The 21,526-nt window shown below is 37.3% G+C and overlaps 1 protein-coding gene across 3 annotated transcripts in view; it reads left to right on the top strand.

Moving 5' to 3' along the window:
• Window positions 1-21,526, top strand: part of ZC3H13 (zinc finger CCCH-type containing 13) — a 137,320-nt gene that overhangs the window by 74,182 nt on the left and 41,612 nt on the right. For all 3 annotated transcript variants that reach the window (XM_023551294.2, XM_023551293.2, XM_023551292.2), the window contains 5 exons: window positions 12,212-12,403; window positions 16,727-16,810; window positions 17,157-17,712; window positions 19,296-19,399; window positions 19,760-20,956. In XM_023551294.2, the coding sequence (XP_023407062.1) occupies window positions 12,212-12,403; window positions 16,727-16,810; window positions 17,157-17,712; window positions 19,296-19,399; window positions 19,760-20,956 (2,133 nt within the window). The remainder of the gene's footprint in view (window positions 1-12,211; window positions 12,404-16,726; window positions 16,811-17,156; window positions 17,713-19,295; window positions 19,400-19,759; window positions 20,957-21,526) is intronic.

The raw sequence follows: 21,526 nt of genomic DNA, 5'->3' as shown, positions 1-21,526 counted from the left end.
GGCTTTCAAAAATGATGGCATCAGAAATGACCGATTTGTGTTTTCTTCAGTGTCTGTACTCGCCTCAAACCATTACATTATCGGGATCTTGAGCCATTTTTCTTATCCTGTAAAAAGCATTTGCTACCCCAATGACAGCCTACTTGAAATGTATTTATGACTGTCTCCAAACTGCTGGGGCTTAATTAATTTTGACACCCCCACCCCCACGTGCATAAGTGCACGCATGCGTGCACACACACTGACACACAACACACGCACACTGCTGCAGAATTCTGGATCCTCTTAGTCTTTTTGTTGGTCTTTGGTTTATCCCTGGTCAGTATTACAGCTTCACATTAAGTGTCGAGGGTGCCTCACCTTCTCCTTCATAGTTGCCTTGGCTTTTCTCAACCCCTCACTTTTTCATATAGATTTTAGAAATTTCATGGGGGGTGAGGCTTCAGTTTTTATTTCGAATGCCCTAAATTTATTGATTTATGACTTTTTTTTCTTGTGCTTCAAGTGATAGTTTATATTTCAAGTTAGTTTCCCATACAAAAAACAATACGCACATTATCATGTGACCCTAGTTGCTATCCCTACAATGTAACAACACACTCCTTCTCTCCACCCTGTATTTCCCGTGTCCATTCAGCCAGCTCCTTTCCCCTTCTGCCTTCTCATCTCACCTCCAGATGGGAGCTGGCCACATAGTCTCATGTGTCTACTTGAGCTAAGAAGGACACTCCTCACCAGTATCATTATATGTCTTATAGTCCAGTCTAATCTTTGTCTGAAGAGTTGGCTTTGGGAATGGCTTCAGTTTTGGGCTAACAGAGAGTCTGGGGGCTATGACCTCTGGGATCCCTGCAGTCTCAGTCAGACCATTAAGTCTGGTCTTTTTACTAGAATTTGAGTTCTGCATCCCACTTTTCTCCTGCTCCATCAAGGATTCTCTGTTGTGTTCCCTGTCAGGGCAGTCATTGGTGGTAGCCAGGCACTATCTAGTTCTTCTGGTCTCAGGCTGATGGAGTCTCTGGTTTATGTGGCCCTTTCTGTTTCTTGGGCTCATACTTTTCTTGTATCTTTGGTGCTCTTCATTCTCCTTTGCTCCAGGCGGGTTGAGACCAATTGATGCGTCTTAGGTGGCCACTTGCTAGCTTTTAAGACCCCAGACGCCACTCACCAAAGTGGGATGCAGAACACTGTCTTTATATACTTTGCTATCCCAGTTGACCTAGATGTCCTCTGAAACCATGGTCCTCAGACCCCCACCCCAGCTGCTCTGTCCCTTGAAGTGTTTGGTTGTGTTCAGGAAACTTCTTAGCTTTTGGTTTAGTCCAGTTGTGCTGACTTGCCCTGTATTGTGTGTTGTCCTTCCCATCACCTAAAATAATTCTTGCCTACTATCTAGGTAGTGAATACCCCTCTCCCTCCCTCCCCACCCTAGTAACCGTCAAAGAATGTTTTCTTCTGTGTTTAAACCTTTTCTTGAGTTCTTACAATAGTGGTCTCATACAATATTTGTCCTTTTGCAATTGACTAATTTCACTCGCATAATACCTTCCAGATTCCTCCATCTTATGTTTCATGGATTCACTCATTTTTTATTGTTGCATAATATTCTATTGTGTGACTGTACCATAGTTTGTTTATCCATTCATCTGTTGGTGGGCACCTTGGTTGTTTCCATCTTTTTACTATTGTAAACAGTGAGAAATGAACATGGGTGTGCATATCTATTTGTGTGAGGGCTCCTATTTCTCTAGGATATATTCCAACGATTGCTTAGATCATATGGTAGTTTGAAGCACCAAATCAATTTCCAAAGTGGTTGTACCATTTTACATTTCCACCTGGAGTATATAAGTGTTCCAGTCTCTCCGCAACCTCTCCAACATATTTTTGTGTGTGTGTGTTTTTGATTAATGCCAGTCTTGTTTGGGTGAGATGGTATCTCATTGTAGTTTTGATTTGCATTTCTCTAATGGCTAATGATCGTGAGCATTTCCTTATGTATCTGTTAGTCTCTTGAATTCTTCTTTGGTGAAGTGTGTGTTCATATTCTTTGCCTATTTTTTAATTGGGTTATTTGTCTTTTTGTTGTTGAGGTTTTACAGTGTCTTAGGTTTTGCAGATTTTAGAGATTAGACACTGATCAGATTTGTCATACCCCCAGTTTCTTTCCCAATCTATAGGTTGTCTTTTTACTCTTTTGGTGAAGTGTTTGGATGAGAATAGGTGTTTGGTTTTTAGGAGCTCCCAGTTATCTAGTTTCTCTTCTGGTGTTTGTGCATTGTTAGTAATGTTTTGTATACTGTTTATGCTATGTATTAGGGCTCCTAGCATTGTTCCTATTTTTTCTTCCATAATCTTTATCATTTTAGGTGTTATATTTAGGCGTTTGATCCATTTTAAGTTAGTTTTTGTGCATGATGTGAGGTATGGGCCCTGTTTCATTTTTTTTACCGATGGATATTCAGTTATGCCAGCACCATTTGTTAAGGAGACTATCTTTTCGCCATTTAATGGACTTTGGGCCTTTGTCAAATATCAGTTACTCATAGGTGGATGAATTTATGTTTGAATTCTCAATCCTGTTCCATTGGTCTATGTATCTGTTATTATACCAGTAGCAGGCTGTTTTGACTGCTGTGGTGGTATAATAGGTTCTAAAATAAGGTAGTGTGAGGCCTCCCACTTTGTTCTTCTTTTTCAGTAATGCTTTACTTCCCCGGGGCCTCTTCCCTTTGCATATGAAGTTGGTGATTTGTTTCTTCATCTCAAAAAATGCCATTGGAGTTTGGATCAGGATTGTGTTGTGTCCATAGATAGCTTTGGGTAGAAAACACATTTTTACAATGTTGAGTCTTCCTATCCATGAGCAAGGTCTTGCCGTTTTCCTTGTATAGGTCTTTTACGTCCCTGGTAAGATTTATTCATAAGTATTTTATCTTCTTGGGACTACTGTTAATGCTATTGATTTGGTGATTTCATCTTCGACGTTCTCTTTGTTAGTGTAAAGAAATCCAGCTGATTTTTGTACGTTTATCTTGTACCCTGATACTTTGCTGAACTCTTCTTTTAGTTCCAGCAGTTTTCTTATGGATTCTTTAGGGTATTCCGTGTATAAGATCATATCATCAGCAAATAGAGATACTTTTACTTCTTCCTTACCAATTTAGATGACCTTTATTTCTTATTCTAGCCTAATTGCTCTGGCTGGGGCCTCCAGTACAGTGTTAAATAAGAGTGGTGATAAAGGGCATCCTTGTTTGGTCCTGGTTCTCAAGGGGAATGCATTCAGGCTCTCTCCATTTAGGATGATGTTGGCTGTTGGATTTGTATAAATGCCCTTTATTATGTTGAAGAATTTCCCACTTATTACTATTTTGCTGAAAGTTTTTATCATGAGTGGATGTTGGACTTTGTCAAAGGCCTTTTCTGCATCAATTGATAAGATCATGTGGTTCTTGTCCTTTGTTTTACTTACGTGATGGATTACATCAATTGCTTTTCTAATGTTAAACCATCCCTGCATACCTGGTATGAATCCCACTTGGTTATGGTGAATTATTTTTTTGATATGTTGTCGAATTCCCTTGGCCAGAATTTTGTTGAGGATTTTTATGTCTAAGTTCGTGAGGGATATTGGTGTGTAATTTTCTTTTTTTGTGGTGTCTTTACTGAGCTTTGGTATCAGGGTTATGCTGGCTTCATAGAATGAGTTTGGGAGTATTCCATCCTTTTCTATGCTCTGAAATACTGTGGCTTTTTCCATTAAAGTTTTGTATGTATTTTGTTTCTGAGTATTGTTTCTTGTATTTTTATTGCCTTTGTAAATGATGGAAACCCTGGTGGCATAGTGGTTAAGTGCTACGGCTGCTAACCAAAGGGTCTGCAGTTCGAATCCGCCAGGCGCTCCTTGGAAACTCTATGGGGCAGTTCTAGTCTGTCCTATGGGGTTGCTATGAGTCGGAATCAACTCAACGGCACTGGGTTTGGTTTCGGTTTTTGTAAATGATACTTTAAAAATTTCTCTTTATTTATTTGAATAATGTATTCTAATGGTTCAGAATTTCAAAGGTGCAAAAAGATACACACTGAAAAACTTCCCTTTTGCCCCTTCCCTGGTTTCCTCTTTCCAGAGATACCCGTTTTTGCCAGTTTTGAATATAGACTTCCAGTAATATTCCATACAAATATGTATATCCAATTGTTTTCCCCTCTGATTATATAAAAAAAATCTTTTTTTTAATTTTATTAGGAAAAGTTACATAGTGTTCTATACCCTGCTGTTTTCATTTTACAAAATATGTTAGAGATGTTTCAGATCAGTAAACTTGGTAAACAGCTTCCTCCTCCTTTTGATTCATGGTGTTCGTGGTAGGATATACAGCAAAGTTAACAAGTGTTGCACAGATGGATATCTAGGTTTTCTAATCTTTTTCTCTTTTGAACAGTGCTTTAGTTAATAACTGTGTGTGTGCCACTAATTTTTTTTTAAGGTTTTACATTTTCTAAGGCTTGTTGGTGATACATGGCAATGGTAATTGATATTTGTATATTAATCTTACATTTTTAAGTGAGGTTGCTGTGTTTTCTTAATAGCTGTAATAGTTGGTAGATTCTTTTAAAACACATGTCTGGGAAGAGACGTATTTGTCTCTTCCTTTCTGATTATTATATACTTAATTTTAGTAATCTGCTTCTTTTTTAGCTAAGCAGTACCTTCAGGACACTATTGAATATGAGCAAGATAATGGGCTCCTTTGTCATGATTGAGATTTTAAATGATTGTCCTGGCATTTCACTATTAAGTATTTGCTTTTATGTATCTTTGGTCACCCCTTCCAGCCTTTCTGTATTCTTTTGTTTTAAATGTGACTTTAGACAGCGTATAGTTATTAGACATACGTTGAATCTTCTCATAGTGTCATTCTTGATACTTAACTCTCCTTTTGAATTTTTTATCTCTTCATCTCTCTGTTCTGCTTCCTGGGTAGTTTCCTCAGATTTACTAATTTTCTCTTAGCTACATCTAACGTGATGTTTAACATATTCATTCCTAGATATTATATGTAGCCTTGTTTTCCCTAAATTTTATTTTGATTTTTTGTTGAGGATACATGCAACAAAACATACAGCAATTAAACAGTTTCTACACATACGATTCAGATAACATCAGTTACATTCTTTGAGTTGTGCAACCATTCTCACCCTCCTTTTCTGAGTTGTTCTTCCCTCATTAACATAAACTAACTGCCTCCCAAGTTTCCTGTTTAATCTTTGGAGTTGATATTATCAGTTTGGTCCCATATAGATAGTTCTTAAAAGAGTATAATGCTCAAAGCAGACCTTTTTTACTAGGTAAGCTAAAACGTTGTTTGGTTTTAAGATGACTTCAGGGGATATATTTGGTTTAAGGTTTAAAGACTATCTCAGAGCAGTAGTTTCAGGGATTCATCCACCCTCCATGGCTCTAGAAAGTATAGAGTCAATGAGAATTGGAAATTCTGTTCTATATTTTCCCCCTTTTGTTCAGGATTCTTTGATCAAAATGTTCAATAGTCTCCTAGACAAAAGAGGCAGTTAGTTGTTTAAGGCCACACATTCCCCATCATCATCCTGTTCCTGACTCTTCTTCCTCTGTTGCTCCACTTGAATAGAGACTGGTCGTTGTGCCTTTGATGGCCGATTACAAGCGTTTAAGACCCCTGGCACTGCGCAGCAAACTAGGAGGCAGAACAGAAGCACTGAATACGTTATTAGGCCGATTAACTGGATATTCTATGAAACCATGACCCTAAACTTCCAAACCAGGGAACCAAATGCCATGAAGTGTTCGGCTGTACATAAGCTGCCTCAGCAGCTACTGTGTTGTTTTGGGGTTTTTTTGGTCATTGTTGTAAATATGTCTATCACACAGCTTTGCCAACGCAGCTTTTTACAGGTGTACAACTTATTGACAGCAATTAAAATAATGGGCCGTGTAACCCTACCCTTAATCAGTGCAATTTTTTCATCACTGTTAACCCCCTTTTTCCTTCCCCCTGGACCCCTGATAAGCATTAATAAACTTCGACCTCTATACATTTGCCTTTTCATGTAAGTGAGGTCACACGATATTTGTCCTCTTGTAATTGGCTTATTTCACTCAGCATAGTGACTTCAAGCTCTGTCTGTACTGTAGCATGTATCAAGACTTCATTTTTCCTACTGGCTGAGTAATATCCCATAGTATGTACGTACCACATTTTATTTATCCATTCATCTGTTGATGGACCTTGAGGTTGTTTCATCTCTTAGGTATCATGAATAGTGTTGTAATGAACATTGGTATACGTGTGTCTTTTTGAGTCTCTGCTTTCAAGTCTTTTGGATATATACCTATGAGTGGAATTGCTGGGTCAAATTGTAGTTCTCTTTTTAGTTTTTTGAGGAACCATCATACTGTTTTCCACATGGCTGTACCATTTTGCATTCCCACCAGCAATGGATAAGAGTTCCAATTTCCCCACATCCTAGCCAACATTTTTTATTTTTTTAAACTCTTAGCCATTCTCCCAGTAAACCCAGTGCCATCAAGTGGATTAGCCATCCCAGTGGGAGTGAAATGATATCTCATTGTGGTTTGATTTGCATCTCTCTGATAGCTAATGACGCTGAACTTTTTTCCATTTGGTTGGTGGCCATATGAATGTCCTCTTTGGTAAAATGTCTTTTCAAGTACTTTGCCCATTTTATGATTGGGTTATTTGTCATTTTGTTGTTGTCAAAGTTTTATATATATCTTGGTTATTGGGGTTTTGTCGGATATGTGGTTTCCGCAGACAGTCTCCCAGTCAGCCGCTTGTCTTTTCACTTTTTTGGTAAAATATTTTGTTGAAAAAAAAGTTAGTTTTTATGAGGTCCCATTTATTTAGTTTGTTTTTTGCTGTTTCTGTTTTTGTTATTATGTTAGATAATCCATTGTTGAAACCTAGGCCTGACAGTGTTGTCCCTGCTTGTTCTTCTAAAAATTTTATGGTTTTAGTTTACATATTTAGGTCCTTAATCCATTTTCAATTTGTTTTTGTGAGGCATAGATCCTGTTTCATTTTTTTCGTGCATATGGAAATCCAGTTTTCCCAGCACCATTTATTAAAGAGACTCTTCTTTCCCCCATCGAATGGACTAAGCACCCTTGTCAAAAATCAGTTGACCATAGGTGTGTGGCGGTTTTTTTTTTTTTTTTTTTTTTCCTGGACTCTCAATTCTGTTTCATTGGTCCCTGTGTCTATTGTTATACCAGTACCAGGCTGTTTTGATGACTGTAGCTGTATAGTATGTTTGAGGCCCTGGTGGCACAGTAGTTAAAAGCTTGGTTGCTAACCAAAAGGTCAGCAGTTTGAATCTACCAGCTGCTCCTTGGAAACCCTATGGGGCAGTCCTGCTCTGTCCTATAGGGTTGCTGTGAGTTGGAATCTGCTTGATGGCAACAGATTTTTTTTTTAATAGTATGTTTTAAAATCAGGAAGTGTGAGTCCTCCTGTTTTGTTCTTCTCTTTCAACATTGTTGTAGCTATTTGGTGCCTCTTGTCATTCCATATAAAGTTGAGAGTTGGTTTTTCTATTTCCGTAAAGAAAGCTGTTAGAATTTTGATTGGGATTGCATTGAATCCGTAGATGGCTTTGGGTAGTATTGACATCAGACCAGTATTAAATCTTCTAATCCATGAACATGGAACATCTTTCCATTTATTTCAGTCTTCTTTAATCTCTTTCAGCAGTGTTTTATAGTTTTCGTTATACAAGTCCTTCACATTTCTGTTCAGAGTTATTCCTAGGTATTTTATTGTCTTAGATGCTATTTTAAATAGAATCGTCTCCCTGATTTCCCTTTCATATTTCTCGTTGCTGGTATATAGAAACCCAGCTGACATTTGTTGACCTTGTACCCTGCAACTTTGCTAAATTCTCCTTTTAGCTCTAGAAGTTTTTTGTGGACTCTTTGGGATTTTCTGTATATAGGATCGTAACATCTGTGAGTAGAAACAATTGAAGTATTGAGAGCAAGTTACCCTTGTCTTGTTCCTGATTTCAAGAGGAAAGCTTTCAGTCTTTGGCCGTTAATTATAACGTTGGCTGTTGGCTTTTCATATATGCCCTGAATCATATTGAGGAATTTCCCTTCTAATCCAATCTTCTTTAGGATTTGTTCATTAAGAAAGGGTGTTGGATTTTTTTGAACACTTTCTGCATTTGTAGAGATGATCAGGTGATTCCTTTACTTTATCTATGTAGTGTATTATGTTGATAGACTTTCTAATGTTGAACCAGCCCGGCATTCTTTTCATTAGTATTTTGTTGAGGATTTTTGCATCTGTGTTCATAAGAGATAATTATCCCGTAGTTTTCATCTCTTGTGGTGTCTTTGTCTAGTTTGGATATCAGGGTAATATTGGCTTCATAGGATGAATTAGGGAGTATTCCTTCCTTCTCTGTCATTTGTAAGAGTTTAAACAGTATCGGTGTCAATTCTTCTCTAAATGTTTGGTAGAATCCCCCAGTGAAGCCATCTGGTCCTGGACTTTTTTTTGTTGGGAGGTTTTTGATCACTGATTCGATCTGTTTACTTGTTATAGGTTTGTTGAGACTTTTATTTCCTCTTGAGTCAGATTGGATAAGTTGTGTGCTTTTAAGAATTTCATCTAGGTTATCCCAATTTGTTGCCATACCGTTGTTCATAATATTCTTTCATAATTCTCTTTATTTTTATTGGGTCAGTTGTAATGTCCACTCTTTCATTTTTTGTTTTGGTTATTTCCATCTTTTCTTTGTTAGTTTTATTTATCTCTGATCTTTGTTATTTTCTTTCTTCTGGTAGGTTTAGACTTAGTTTATTCTTTGTAGTTTCTGGAGTTGTCAAATTAGGTAGTTAATTTGAGATTTTCTTTTTTTTGGTAGACATTTGTGGCTATAAGTTTTCCTCTGAATACAGTTTTGGTATATGTTGTGCTTTCATTTTCATTTGACTCTAAGAAATTTGTGATATCTCTCTTGATTTCACCCTTGACTCATCAATATTTTAATAGTGTGTTTAAGTACCATAAACCAAAAAAAAAAAAAAAACCAAACCCAGTGCTGTCAAGTTGATTCCGACTCATAGCGACCCTATAGGACAGAGTAGAGCTGCCCCATAGAGTTTCCAAGGAGCACCTGGTGGATTCAAACTGCTGACTCTTTGGTTAGCAGCCATAGCACTTAACCACTGTGCCACCAGAGTTTGTGTATTTTCTAGGTTTTTTTTTTTTTTTTCTGTTGATTTCTAGCTTCACTCTGTTGTGGTCAGAGAAAATATTTTGTATGATTTCATTCTTTTTAAATTAATCACAACTTGTTTTGTGACCTAAAATGTGGTATATCCTAGAGAATGATCATATGCACTGAAGTAGAATGTATAATGTGCTGGTTTTGGGTGGGGTGTTCTGTGTATGTCTGTTAAGTCTAGTTGGTTTATAGTGTCATTCATGTCTTCTGTTTTCTTGTTGATCTTCTTTCTAGATGTTCTGTCCAGTTTTGAAAATGGCGTATTGAAATCTCCAGCTATTATTTTAGTACTGTCTGTTTCTCCATTCAGTTTTATCAGTGTTTGCCTTATATGTTTAGGTGTCCTGATGTTGGGTACATATATATTTATGATTGTTAAATCTTATTGATTAATTGACCCCTTTATTCACTATATTATGTCCATCTTTATCTCTTCTGGCAAATTCTATCTTAAAGGCTACTTTGTCTGATTCTAAGATTGCCATCCCAGCTTTTTTGTGGTTATTATTTGCTGGAATATTTTTTCCAGTTCTTTCACTCTCAACCTATTTGTGCCCTTGGGTTTAAGGTGTGTCTCTTGTAAACTGCATATAGTTGGATCTTTTTTTTTTTATTATTATTTTTTTAATCCATCCCTGCCTTCTGACTGGAGCATTTAGTCTATTTACAATTACCGTAATTACTGGTAAGAAGTGACTTACTTTTGCCATTTTGTTACTTGTTTTTTATATGTCTTAAGCCTCCTTTATCTCTGTCCTAAGTACTGTTTGCTTTTGTGGTTTGTTGGTTTATAGTAGTGAGCCTTTTTGGTTCCCTTCTCCATTCCTGTATGTTTTTTATGTATTTCCTCAGTGGTTACCATGAATATTACATTTAAGAGCTTGTATTGCTAACATTTTAAGGTAAGTTGGTACCAACTTGAGTAACATACAAAAAATTCTTTGTACCATTCCTCTTCCTCCCCCTCCCCTTTTGTTGTTATGGCTAATTACGTCTTTATATTTCATGTGTCCTGTAACATAATTTTATCCTTCCCTTTTATCTATTATTAAAAAGCATGAAGGACAAAAGGTTTAGAATTATCAAGCATGAATACCTTATTACTAGCCCTTATACTTGTCCGTGCATTTCCTTTTATTAAGGATGTTTCTCTTTATGTATAGCTTTGAATTACTTTCTTACATCTTTTCCCTTCCATCTACAGAACTCCAATTACTATTTTCTCATAGGGCTGGCCTGGTGGATATGAACTCTCTCTGGTTCTGTTTGTCTGGAAATGTTTTAATTTTACCCTCATCTTGAAGAATAATTTCACTGGATATATGTAGCCTTTTTGGTAGTCTTTAAAAATGTTTTAGACTTCTTATTTCATATTTTTAATTACTAAAATATTCTTTGCAGATATTTTAATTGTTAAGATACCCTGTTATAAAAACCCAGTGCCATCAAATTGACTCCAATTCATAGCGACCCCATCATAGTATTTAGAATTAGGCTGTAATTCTTTTAGAGTTCAAATTTTATTGTGTGTGAGTTGTGTGTGTGCATATATGTAGAGAGAGAGAGAGTCTTGGAGAAGTGCCTTCTTTTTCCTGGCTTCAGGTGGGTTGGTTTCTGACGTGTTCTTTAGATTTGATATGAATGCCTCTTCATCATTAGCCCATGTAGTAATTCTGTGAGGTTGAGAGCAGTGCCGTCCATAGTTTTTGCCAGGCATTCCTACATTATCATAGCCCCAGTACTGCTTCTCTTGCTTTCCCCGTAATCCACATAAAATTTATACTTAAAATAATAATTATAGAGTCACAGGCGGTTACAAGGGAATGTACAGGTAGGTCCCACTCACTCTTGCCCTAGTCTCTCCCATTGTTTAGCAGCATCCAAACCAAGAAATAGAGATTGGTACAATCCATAGAGCTTATTCAGATTTCACCAGTTATACGTACACTTACGTGTTTTCACACTTACGTGCATGCATGCATGTATAACTCTGTGCAGTTTTATCATAAATGTAACCTTGTGTTACCATTGCCGCAATCAAGGTACCCAACTGTACCATCACCACAAGAGTCCCTTGTGTTACCCTTTTATAGCCATACTCATCTCCTCCCCACATCGGTGATTCTTGGCAACCACTAATATGCCCTCTATTTTTATGTTATTTCAGAAATATAACCTAAGTAGAATCATGCTATATGTATCCTGTTGAGACTGGCTATTTTTCATTAAGCATAATTTTCTTGTGGATCATCCAAGTGGTTGCATATTTCAATAGTTCATTCCTGTTTATTGCTGAGTAGTATTCCATGGTATGGATGTACCAGTTTGTTTAGCAGTTCACCTGTTGAAAGATATTTTCCAGTTGGCAGCTTTCTTTTGGTTGGTATTTCTTTGATATATGTTTCCAGTTTTTACTATTATGAATAAAGCTGCAACGAACATTCATCTCCCACGTTTTTTTGAAAAATTTCAGATATTACTTAGTGTCTTATTCCAAGTACCTTGGTTCTATATTGGAATGTTTTCACTATAAATTTGTAACAATTATATCCATATTTATCATTATTTTCTTGCTATTTCTGTGAATTACCTATAAGCCAGTGGTTTTTACTTTTGTTGTTTTTGAGTTAACTAAAATGAGTCTTTTTGCTTTGTGCTCCCTTTATATGACTTTTTTGTACATGGGGAAAACTGGGACTTAGCTTACCTAAATTAATCAGTAGATAACTTGGGCATTCTGATCCAACATTTAATATTCTTCTCAACAGTGAGTGATTACCACACTTTGGAATATAATTTACAAAAAAAAAAAGAAAAAACCTTTCATATATATTGTTTTGGGGGGAAGGTTGTGACTGGTGAAATTTGTTGAATAAAGTATACATGTTAAACATTTGTGTTAATATCCTTTGTTTAGGAAGTCGAGGCACAAGAGGCTCTCAAATTGATAGTCACAGTAGTAGTAGCAACTATCATGAAAGCTGGGAAACTCGAAGTAGTTATCCTGAAAGAGACAGATATCCTGAAAGAGACAACAGAGATCAAGCAAGGGATTCTTCATTCGAGAGAAGACATGGAGAGAGAGATCGTCGTGACAACAGAGAAAGAGGTTTGTCAAATGAAATGTTATTAAATAGTGATCAGCACCAGTTGGGGGGATTGGATTTTAAATAGTTATTAACTTACTTTTTAATGTAAAATATTTTTTAGGTCTTTGCTTAGTAACACATCTGAAACTATTTACTCATATATAGCCTTCCTCTTCGTTTTCCTCTTATGTGGCTCAGGAGGGATTATGTAAATAGCTAGCTTCCAGTACCTACTGACAAGAGTGCATGAACTAGGGTGCCCTGCTGGCTGTCTTTCACCTTAGTGGAAAAGCTCAAGTCGAAAGGCTGTAAATTTGAGTGCCATCCCAGGCAGTTCTGATTCAGGAGATATCTAGACCTTCTCATCTGAGTATCCTGGCTACTCACTCATTCACTGTGATAAATAGCTGTGTAAGGACTGCCAGAGAGGAGCAAGAGTAAATGATGATAGGTTGGGGATTATTGGGGGAAACACTTTATTCGTATTTCTTCCTGAGAAAATATATTATTTATAATATTTACTTTAGCTAATTTTATATTCTGGTATGTTTTAAGCTAATACTTTCCTGTTAATTTAGTAGATGATCTCTTAAATAAATTTTTAACTGAAATTACTAGGAGGCATTTAAGAAGGGTTATAAGCACTTATTTCAGTAAACTTGTATTGTCTGTTCATATTAGGGCCTTTAAACATTTAAAATCTCGTGAAGGTTTTCCTGACCTTCTTGGCTAGTTACTAGAATAAGGTTCACTATGTGCTGAGATTAATACAGTTTGAAACTTGATGGACCGGGGGATGAAATATTGATGCTTCCCTGTGGGCTGAATCAAGCGGTAATTATGTACCTTAATGTGGATAGTGATGGAAGGAGTACAAATTCTCTAAGACCACCATGTACTTTTGGGAGCATAGGTGAGATCAGAGGCAGGAGAGTTGGTTCAGTTGAGTTAAGAAGGCGGTAATTATGTACCTTAATATGGGTAGTGATGGAAGGAGTACAAATTCTCTTAAGACCACCATGTACTTTTGGGAGCACAGGTGAGATCAGAGGCAGGAGAGTTGGTTCAGTTGAGTTTGTTACGGTAAACTTAGTGCATTTAGGTTAAAAGATGTATATGATTTCCTTACCTACAGTTTAGGCTGGATTTAAATGTTATGTGTTGGTACCTGGAATTACTTCTTCTCTAGCACTTTGATTCACCTGTTTTTACCTCCTTTCTCTAATCTACCACCATGTCTTGATAGTTAGTGCTTTTTAAAATATCTCATTTTTTTTCTTTTTTATCTATTTTCATATCCTAGCTCAGGTTTTTCTTACATCATGCCTGAATTCAGTAGTAACATTTGGTTTCAGTCTTATATTTAGTTCAGCCACACATGTACTGAGTTTCTACTAGGTGCCAAGAGAATGGTACTTTACGTATATTCTCTGACATAATCTTTACGATATCCCTGTGAGTGTAGGTGAGATACAAGAACCCGTGTTTCACAATTCGGGCTAAGAGAAGGAAAGGGATTTTTCCAGTATTAAAATGAAGAAATTCCAGAGGTGGAATTTAGACCCAGATTTTCTGACTGCACTGCCAGATCTCTTTCCATTTTACTTCCTATAAGTACTTCAATAAATATCAGTTGTATGATTGAATAAAAGTTTATTTTAGAGGTTAATGACATATTCTGCAAATATTTCTTAAGCACTCATGCCGGTCACTTTGCTAGGTACTTGAAATACAATGATTCCTGTCCTTGTAGAACTTAATAGGGAGGAAAGAACACCCTCCCCTCCGAAAGCTAGTTAATGAGTATTATAAAGGAAGCAGACAAGGGGGCCAGTTAGATCTAAAGATTGAGAGACTGACTTTAGATACAGTAGTTATGAGAAATTCGAGGAGATGACGTTTATGCAGAGATGTGAATGGAAAGGGAAGAGGCTACCTTTGCAGAGATTGAGGGTGAACACCTTCAATGCAGAGGGAAGAGTACAATTTCCCCGAGATAGGAAATAGCCTAATATGATGTACGAACTGAAGGCCCAGACGGCTAGCGTGTGGTGAGCAACAGGGAGAGTGATAGAGGTTGAGAGTAGGGGTGTGCCCAAGGACCTTGTTCTCCATGTGAGGAATTAAACCTTCCTTTTAGTTTTTCAGTCTAATCAGGGTACAGATAGACAGTTGAACTGTGATAAATGCTATTACTATATAAAGTTCTGTGAAGAGACAAAGGCAAACACGATTCTGGGGAAATCCAAGAACACTTCTTAAAGAGGTGACATCTGAGTTGGGACCTGAAGGATAAATAAGAGTTTGCTAGAAGGAATGATGGAGGAAGCACTTTACAGGAGAGGAAGCAGCACATGCAGGCACACAGGACTAAAAGAAGCTTGTGCTTCAGAGTAGCAAAGAATTACGTCAGGAGATTGGCGTAGAGGCATGCTGTATTGGTGGAGAAGGATTATGTTAGGAGGTTGACATGCTATATTGGTGGGGAAGGAAAGAAGCTGAAGGAAAAGATCAATGAGAGACCGCAGGCCAAGTCAAGCTAAAATTTTTAAATTACCTTTTGACTATCTACAAGATAACTACTTTTAAGCAGCTGGAAGAAATAGAATTTTTATTTAAATGAAGTATAAGAGAGCCTGTGGAAAGACTGAAGACAAGGATACCAGCCAGTTAGGCTGTTGGTGATGTAGTAGTCTAAGAAGAGCTGACCAGGGTCTGAGTTAATGTGTTAGCTGTAGGAATAAGGAGAGGAAAGACAATAAGGAAATATTTTAGATGGAATTGATGGGACTTGGATGTGAATTATTAGTTGGAGATTTCCAGCTTCTTTGAAAAACTTTGAGACTGTGAGAGCTGGAACTTGCCGAACTGCCTTGTTTTTCCAGGTCTCTCAGATTTTCCACCTCTTAAAAGGAATAGTCTTACCACTTTTCTACCACTTGTTTTAATGGAAAATATTTACATTTTCCTTCTCTGATAGTTTTCCACCTTACACAGGTTTTGACTTTCACAGGTTTTACTGTATATGAAGAGAAAAATACATTTGGGGGCAAGATAGGGAAGATGATGTAGACATATTAATGTGGTGTTCTTGTATTCTTTACATTATCCTTTGATCATTGTCATTTAGTTGAAAGAATAAAGTTTTTATCTGCCAAAAAGAGTGCCTGCATAAAGTAGTCTATGCCCTTACATTGTTACAATCAGAAACTCCAAGTGTGAATTGCTGTAAGTTGCATTTCTTTCAGGTTATTTTGTAGTTTTTGTGACATTGGGATGGTCCCCAAATCAGGAGTTCAGACCGTATAAGAAGTGGGTATATAGCATTCTGGGAATCCAAAATGTGGTATATTAGAACTGTTCTAAATTTAAGTTGGTTCCAACAAAAGTAAAAGGATGTAAGAGAACTGACTTCTACTCCTGATATCCCAACGCTTCTGCCATCTCTATGACTTTGGCACGTTAACTTCTGGAGAAAGGAGGGAAGTTGGACAGGGTTTCATTTCATTTTAGCTTTAAAACTCTGTAAACTTTTGTGCTTTGGACCTATAACTGTCTAAAGAGTAAAAGATGGATAATTCTTGTCTTTTTCATCAGTGGTAAGAAAAGACATTGAAATTCCTGTATTGCATCCTTCCCTTGAAATATTCTAAAATTATTCTGCTTAATAAATTGATACCAGATGCTGCACTTAAAATACAAGCCTCTTGGTCTGTTGTAGCCTTTATTGACTAATGAACAGGCATGAAGTATGAAAATAGACCGCAGTAGCCAGATCCTATTACAATGAATAACTGAAAAATGGCCATCTGTGGAAAAACTCGTATCATCCTCTTACACATTTTTTGATCCCAGACTACTTTCCTGTTCATTTGGGTATTTGGGCATCATGCATTCATTTCTCAAATATTTAAAGAAAAAAAAAAGATGAAGAGAAAAAACTAAATATGATGTAAAGAAAAGTTGTGTTTTTGTATGATCCATGCACTGATTGGAAAAAATATAAAATGTGATGAGATTATCCGTTAACATTTTAAGAAAATTGCTCTTCATCTGAGTGATCAGTTGTATAATTAAGTAAAACTTAATTTATTAGAAGTTAGTTATTATAAATATATATCACTAAGATAGTCACTTTTTATATTTGCTAATTTCAAGATTGTTAAGCACCAGCACCCTTAATATTCTAGTTTGTGGTAAGAAATTGATATTGCAGCAACATATATTGACAGATGTTTTGTTCTGCTATATTTTCCTCACGTAATAGCTTCATTTTGATGTGTGTATATTTTGCCCTGAAATTAGAGGTGTGACTTACGAGGGAAATTTTTTTTTTCCTTCAGCTCCTATGTTCTACACCTCCTGCTGCCCCTATCCTTTGCCACCAGTGTTCTCAGGTCCTGCTGGGGGGACAGAGAAGATCAGAGGTGAAGGGTAGAGATGGCAGAAAGTGGGGTTGGAGCAGTGGGCTGGAGGAAGGGTAGGGACCATGAAGAGAAAGATCAGAGGTGGATCAGGGGAAGATGGAGGGGGGTTGATGGGGAGCAGAAAATATGGTCGTTAGAGGACAAATAAAAATTATCTTTAAGAAAAAATATTTTGAAGGTTTAGGAGTGATTGTTGCTTGGATAATTAAAAGTAAACATAGTGTCTAGTTTATAATTCATTGCCAGTGTGACCCTATACACAGACAAAATTTAAGATTTGCTATGCTGTCTTACCAACAGGCTATCTGTCAAATTAATCACTGACAAAACTTGATTTTCATTGTAGATCAAAGACCAAGCTCACCAATTCGACATCAGGGGAGGAATGACGAGCTTGAGCGTGATGAAAGAAGAGAGGAACGAAGAGTAGACAGAGTGGACGAAAGAAGAGATGAAAGGGCTAGAGAGAGAGATCGGGAACGAGAACGAGACAGGGAGCGGGAGAGAGAGAGGGAACGTGAACGGGAGCGGGAACGAGAGAAAGAAAGAGAATTAGAAAGAGAGCGTGCTAGGGAAAGGGAGAGAGAGAGAGAAAAAGAAAGAGACCGTGAAAGAGACAGAGACCGTGACCACGAACGGGAGAGAGAAAGAGAGAGGGAGCGAGATAGGGAAAAAGAACGGGAGCGAGAGAGAGAAGAAAGGGAGAGGGAGAGAGAGAGAGAACGAGAGAGGGAAAGAGAACGAGAACGGGAACGAGAAAGAGCAAGAGAAAGGGATAAAGAACGAGAACGTCAAAGAGAATGGGAAGACAAAGACAAAGGACGAGAGGACCGCAGAGAAAAGCGAGAAGATATCCGAGAAGAAAGGAATCCAAGAGATGGGCATGATGAGAGAAAATCAAAGTGAGAATGATTACGAATTTGTTTTTATAAAAGTTATATTGTAATCAGACATTGAAAAAAGTTTCATTTAGTGCTTTACAGCGCTTCTCTTAATTTTCTGTTAATTCTTTTTTCATTTTCTCTGTACGTTTTCCTGTATTTCAATTTTATTTTACATGTATGGTGTTTAAAGACTTGAGTTGTCTAAAAAAGATAATTTTTCCATTCTACTATTCTGTATCCAAGGGATGTAATTAATCATTCTCATTTACGGTGCCATTTTTGGTAGCACATTGGCTTATTCAACTGCCACAGACATTTTTCCCAATAGGGGTTCAATGTAAAAGTGATAGAATCAACAAACTTGTATCCCATCACAGCCCCTTTATAACTAGTTAATGGAGTTGATTAGTCACCAAGAGATACTACCTATGCCATTCCTGATAATGCTTCCTGAGTTTTGCATACTTGTCAGTATGGAGTCATCACCACCAGGCCACCGGAAGCAGTCATATGGCTTAGATTTAAAGGAGTCTCTGCAACCACTGTATGGCTGGATACCCAGCTGTACACACTTGAGCCTCTGAGTTGTCTTACTGCATCCAGGGCCTCCTTCACAGAGTTCCTCGTCTATATAAAGGCACTGTCAAGGAGATGCATGTGCTGCAGTGTGTTTCTCAACCTTTTACCGTAGTGTTTATAAACAAACGATGTTAGTAGAAAAAAAAAAAAGGTGGTCAGGTGGTCACAATGTAAGAGAAGAAGTGGGAAAGCAATAAAATAATTTAAGTACCCAAGAGATACAATAAATCGCTACTGATTTAAAATTTAACTAAGGAACAAGAAGTAAAATGAAAATATGAATTAATTTGTCATCAAGCAAGTGATTTAGTTCAAAGAAGGAAAAAGGAAACTAAGTTTTATAGTGTGCCCACAGCGTGCCTGGCACCTGGTTTCTGACGTAATTGATTTATTCCTCATTGCAGTTTTTCCCTCATTTTCAGATGAGAATGCTACAGTTGAGTTTGCTCAAGGAACTTACCTAAGGTTGCATGGCTAAAGTTGAGCACATGCCTGTCTGACAACACAGCCATACTGGTTTTTCCCATTCTGTTTCCCAGCATAAGGCATTTTTAGATCATTAAAATATTAAAATTGACAAATGTTTATATTAGAGGGTACATTAATATATTTACTCCTCTGTTGCATGTCACCATCTTCGAATATTTAAACCTGGCAGTTTTCACTTGAAGTGATTCTACGTGTATAATGAGGAAAAGAAAAAATGTTGCCACGTATTATTGTCTTTTGCAAATGAAGTGAGGAATTTGGTAAAGAACTGAATACCTTTTGCATGGTATAGCTCTGACAATATTGCTATCCTGCAATTATGTGTTCTAGTTATAGAAAAGAAATACTAGTAAAAAATGTAGAAAGAGGGAGTAGGGAGTGAGATGTATGTAAACTTATATGTGACAGACTGATTGGATTTGTAAACATTCACTTGAAGCTTAATAAAAGTTAATAAAAAAAAAAAATGTAGAAAGAAATCTCTTTTTTGCACCTAGAGTTTTTTAAACTGCATTTATTTGTCCAATTTTTAGGAAGCGCTATAGAAATGAAGGGAGTCCTAGCCCTCGTCAGTCACCTAAGCGCCGACGTGAACATTCTCCTGATAGTGATGCCTACAACAGTGGAGATGATAAGAGTAAGCACAGTTTATTTTCTGTGTTTCTATATTCGGATTCCTTTGTAACCATGAGACATTTCTTTGATCTTAGTACAAACTTATGAATGAAAATGTTTAATCTTGCTCTGCTGCCTTTGAATATCTTATGTCACTCAAGTATCTGTGTTAGAAATACACAGAATCATTTTATCATAATGACACTGTCATTTCCTACTATTTGTGTAAAGCTGTATTTTTTTAATTTTTACTAAAATTGGTGCATTTATAATTACTGCCACTTAAAAAATGAAAAATGAGATTGGCTTATTGCTATTTATATATATTGTGCAATGTTTGTTAACTTGGTGAAGGCATGATTAGTTTTATCTTTTTGTATAGATGAGAAACACAGACTCTTGAGCCAAGTTGTTCGACCTCAAGAATCTCGTTCTCTCAGCCCCTCGCACCTTACAGAAGACAGGCAGGGTCGCTGGAAAGAGGAGGATCGTAAACCGGAAAGAAAAGAGAGTTCACGGCGTTATGAAGAGCAAGAACTCAAAGAGAAAATTTCTTCTGTAGATAAGCAGAGAGAACTGATAGAAATCATGGAAAGCTCAAGATCACGCACACAAGACATTCTAGGACACCACCAGTGTGAAGATCGAGATATATCTGATCGAGCTCATGAAGAAAACAAGAAAAAAGCAAAAATTCAAAAGAAGCCAATTAAGAAAAAGAAAGAGGATGATGTTGGAATAGAGAGGGGTCATGCAGAGGCAGTATCTGAAGATGGTCAAGTGTTTTCACCCAAAAAAGGACAGAAGAAGAAAAGTGTTGAAAAAAAGCGTAAAAGATCGAAAGGTGATTCTGATATTTCTGATGAAGAGGCAGCTCAGCAAAGTAAAAAGAAGAAAGGCCCACGGACTCCGCCTATAATAACTAAAGAGGAATTGGTTGAAATTTCCCGTGATAAGGACAGCACTATAGAAGATCCTCAGAAAAAAGAGGATACAGCATTCAGTGACTGGTCTGATGAGGATGTGCCTGACCGCACAGAGGCCACAGAACCAGAGCACACTGCCAACGCTGCTACTCCTACGAGGACTCCTCCTCCTCTGTCCTCTCTTCTTCCTCCTCCTCCTCCTGTGGCTACTGCCACTGCTACTTTTGCCTCTACTCATAGTACTACTGCTGCCACCACCTTTACCGCATCTGCCGCCACCATTTCCGCCTCAACCGTTTCCGCTACTTTTACCAATGAAGAATTGCATAGAAAGTGTCACAGAGCACGAGTGGAGAAAATAGAGGCACCTCATGTTACTATAGAAGATGCACCACATCGCAAGCCAGTGGATCAAAAGAGGAGTAGCAGCCTCGGGAGCAATCGGAGTAATCGTAGTCATACATCTGGTCGTCTCCGTTCCCCATCCAATGACTCTGCCCATCGAAGTGGAGATGACCAAAGTGGTCGAAAGAGAGTGCTGCATAGTAGCTCAAGAGACAGAGAAAAAACCAAAAGCCTGGAAATCACAGGAGAGAGGAAATCTAGGATTGATCAGTTAAAGCGTGGAGAACCTAGTCGAAGCACTTCTTCAGGTAATAAAATTGAATTTTGATATAACCAGTGTTTCATATGGTAGTATATTTTATACAAATTTTATTTCTAAACTAATTCTAAATTGGTTACTTTATATGCTGCCTTAAATTTTATGGAACTTACCAAAAAACTTAGCTGTCCCATCAAAATACAGTGTCTCCTTATTTGCGATAGTTATGTTCCATGAAGTTGCCTCAAACACTGAATTAATGAATAGTAAGACATTGCTCCTAGAGGAAATACAAGGTTAGGTTCCTTTGAGCCTCTAACCCAGTAAAGTCACAACATTTTTGCCAGTCAATCAGTACATAACCTTGTTTTATGTGTGTTTCTGTTTAAAGATACCTCCTTTATTATATTTCTTTATAATAAAACACTAAGCCAAGGAGGATTTAACATTTTCCTGATCCTGAGTAATGTGTCCATAAATTTCTTAGCTCTCACCCTCACAACATGCTGTCCACTCTGCTGTGGTTTTTTTTTTAATCAGTTTTCATCTCATGAATCCACAAATTTATCCACTTTTTCATCTTTTCCATAGCTTTATCATGCACTATAGATGTTACTTC

This window comes from Loxodonta africana, chromosome 17 (genome assembly GCF_030014295.1).
Source record: "Loxodonta africana isolate mLoxAfr1 chromosome 17, mLoxAfr1.hap2, whole genome shotgun sequence".
NCBI lineage: Eukaryota > Metazoa > Chordata > Mammalia > Proboscidea > Elephantidae > Loxodonta > Loxodonta africana.
Note: the sequence above shows the minus strand (reverse complement) of the source record. Positions and strands in the feature narration are given on the sequence as shown.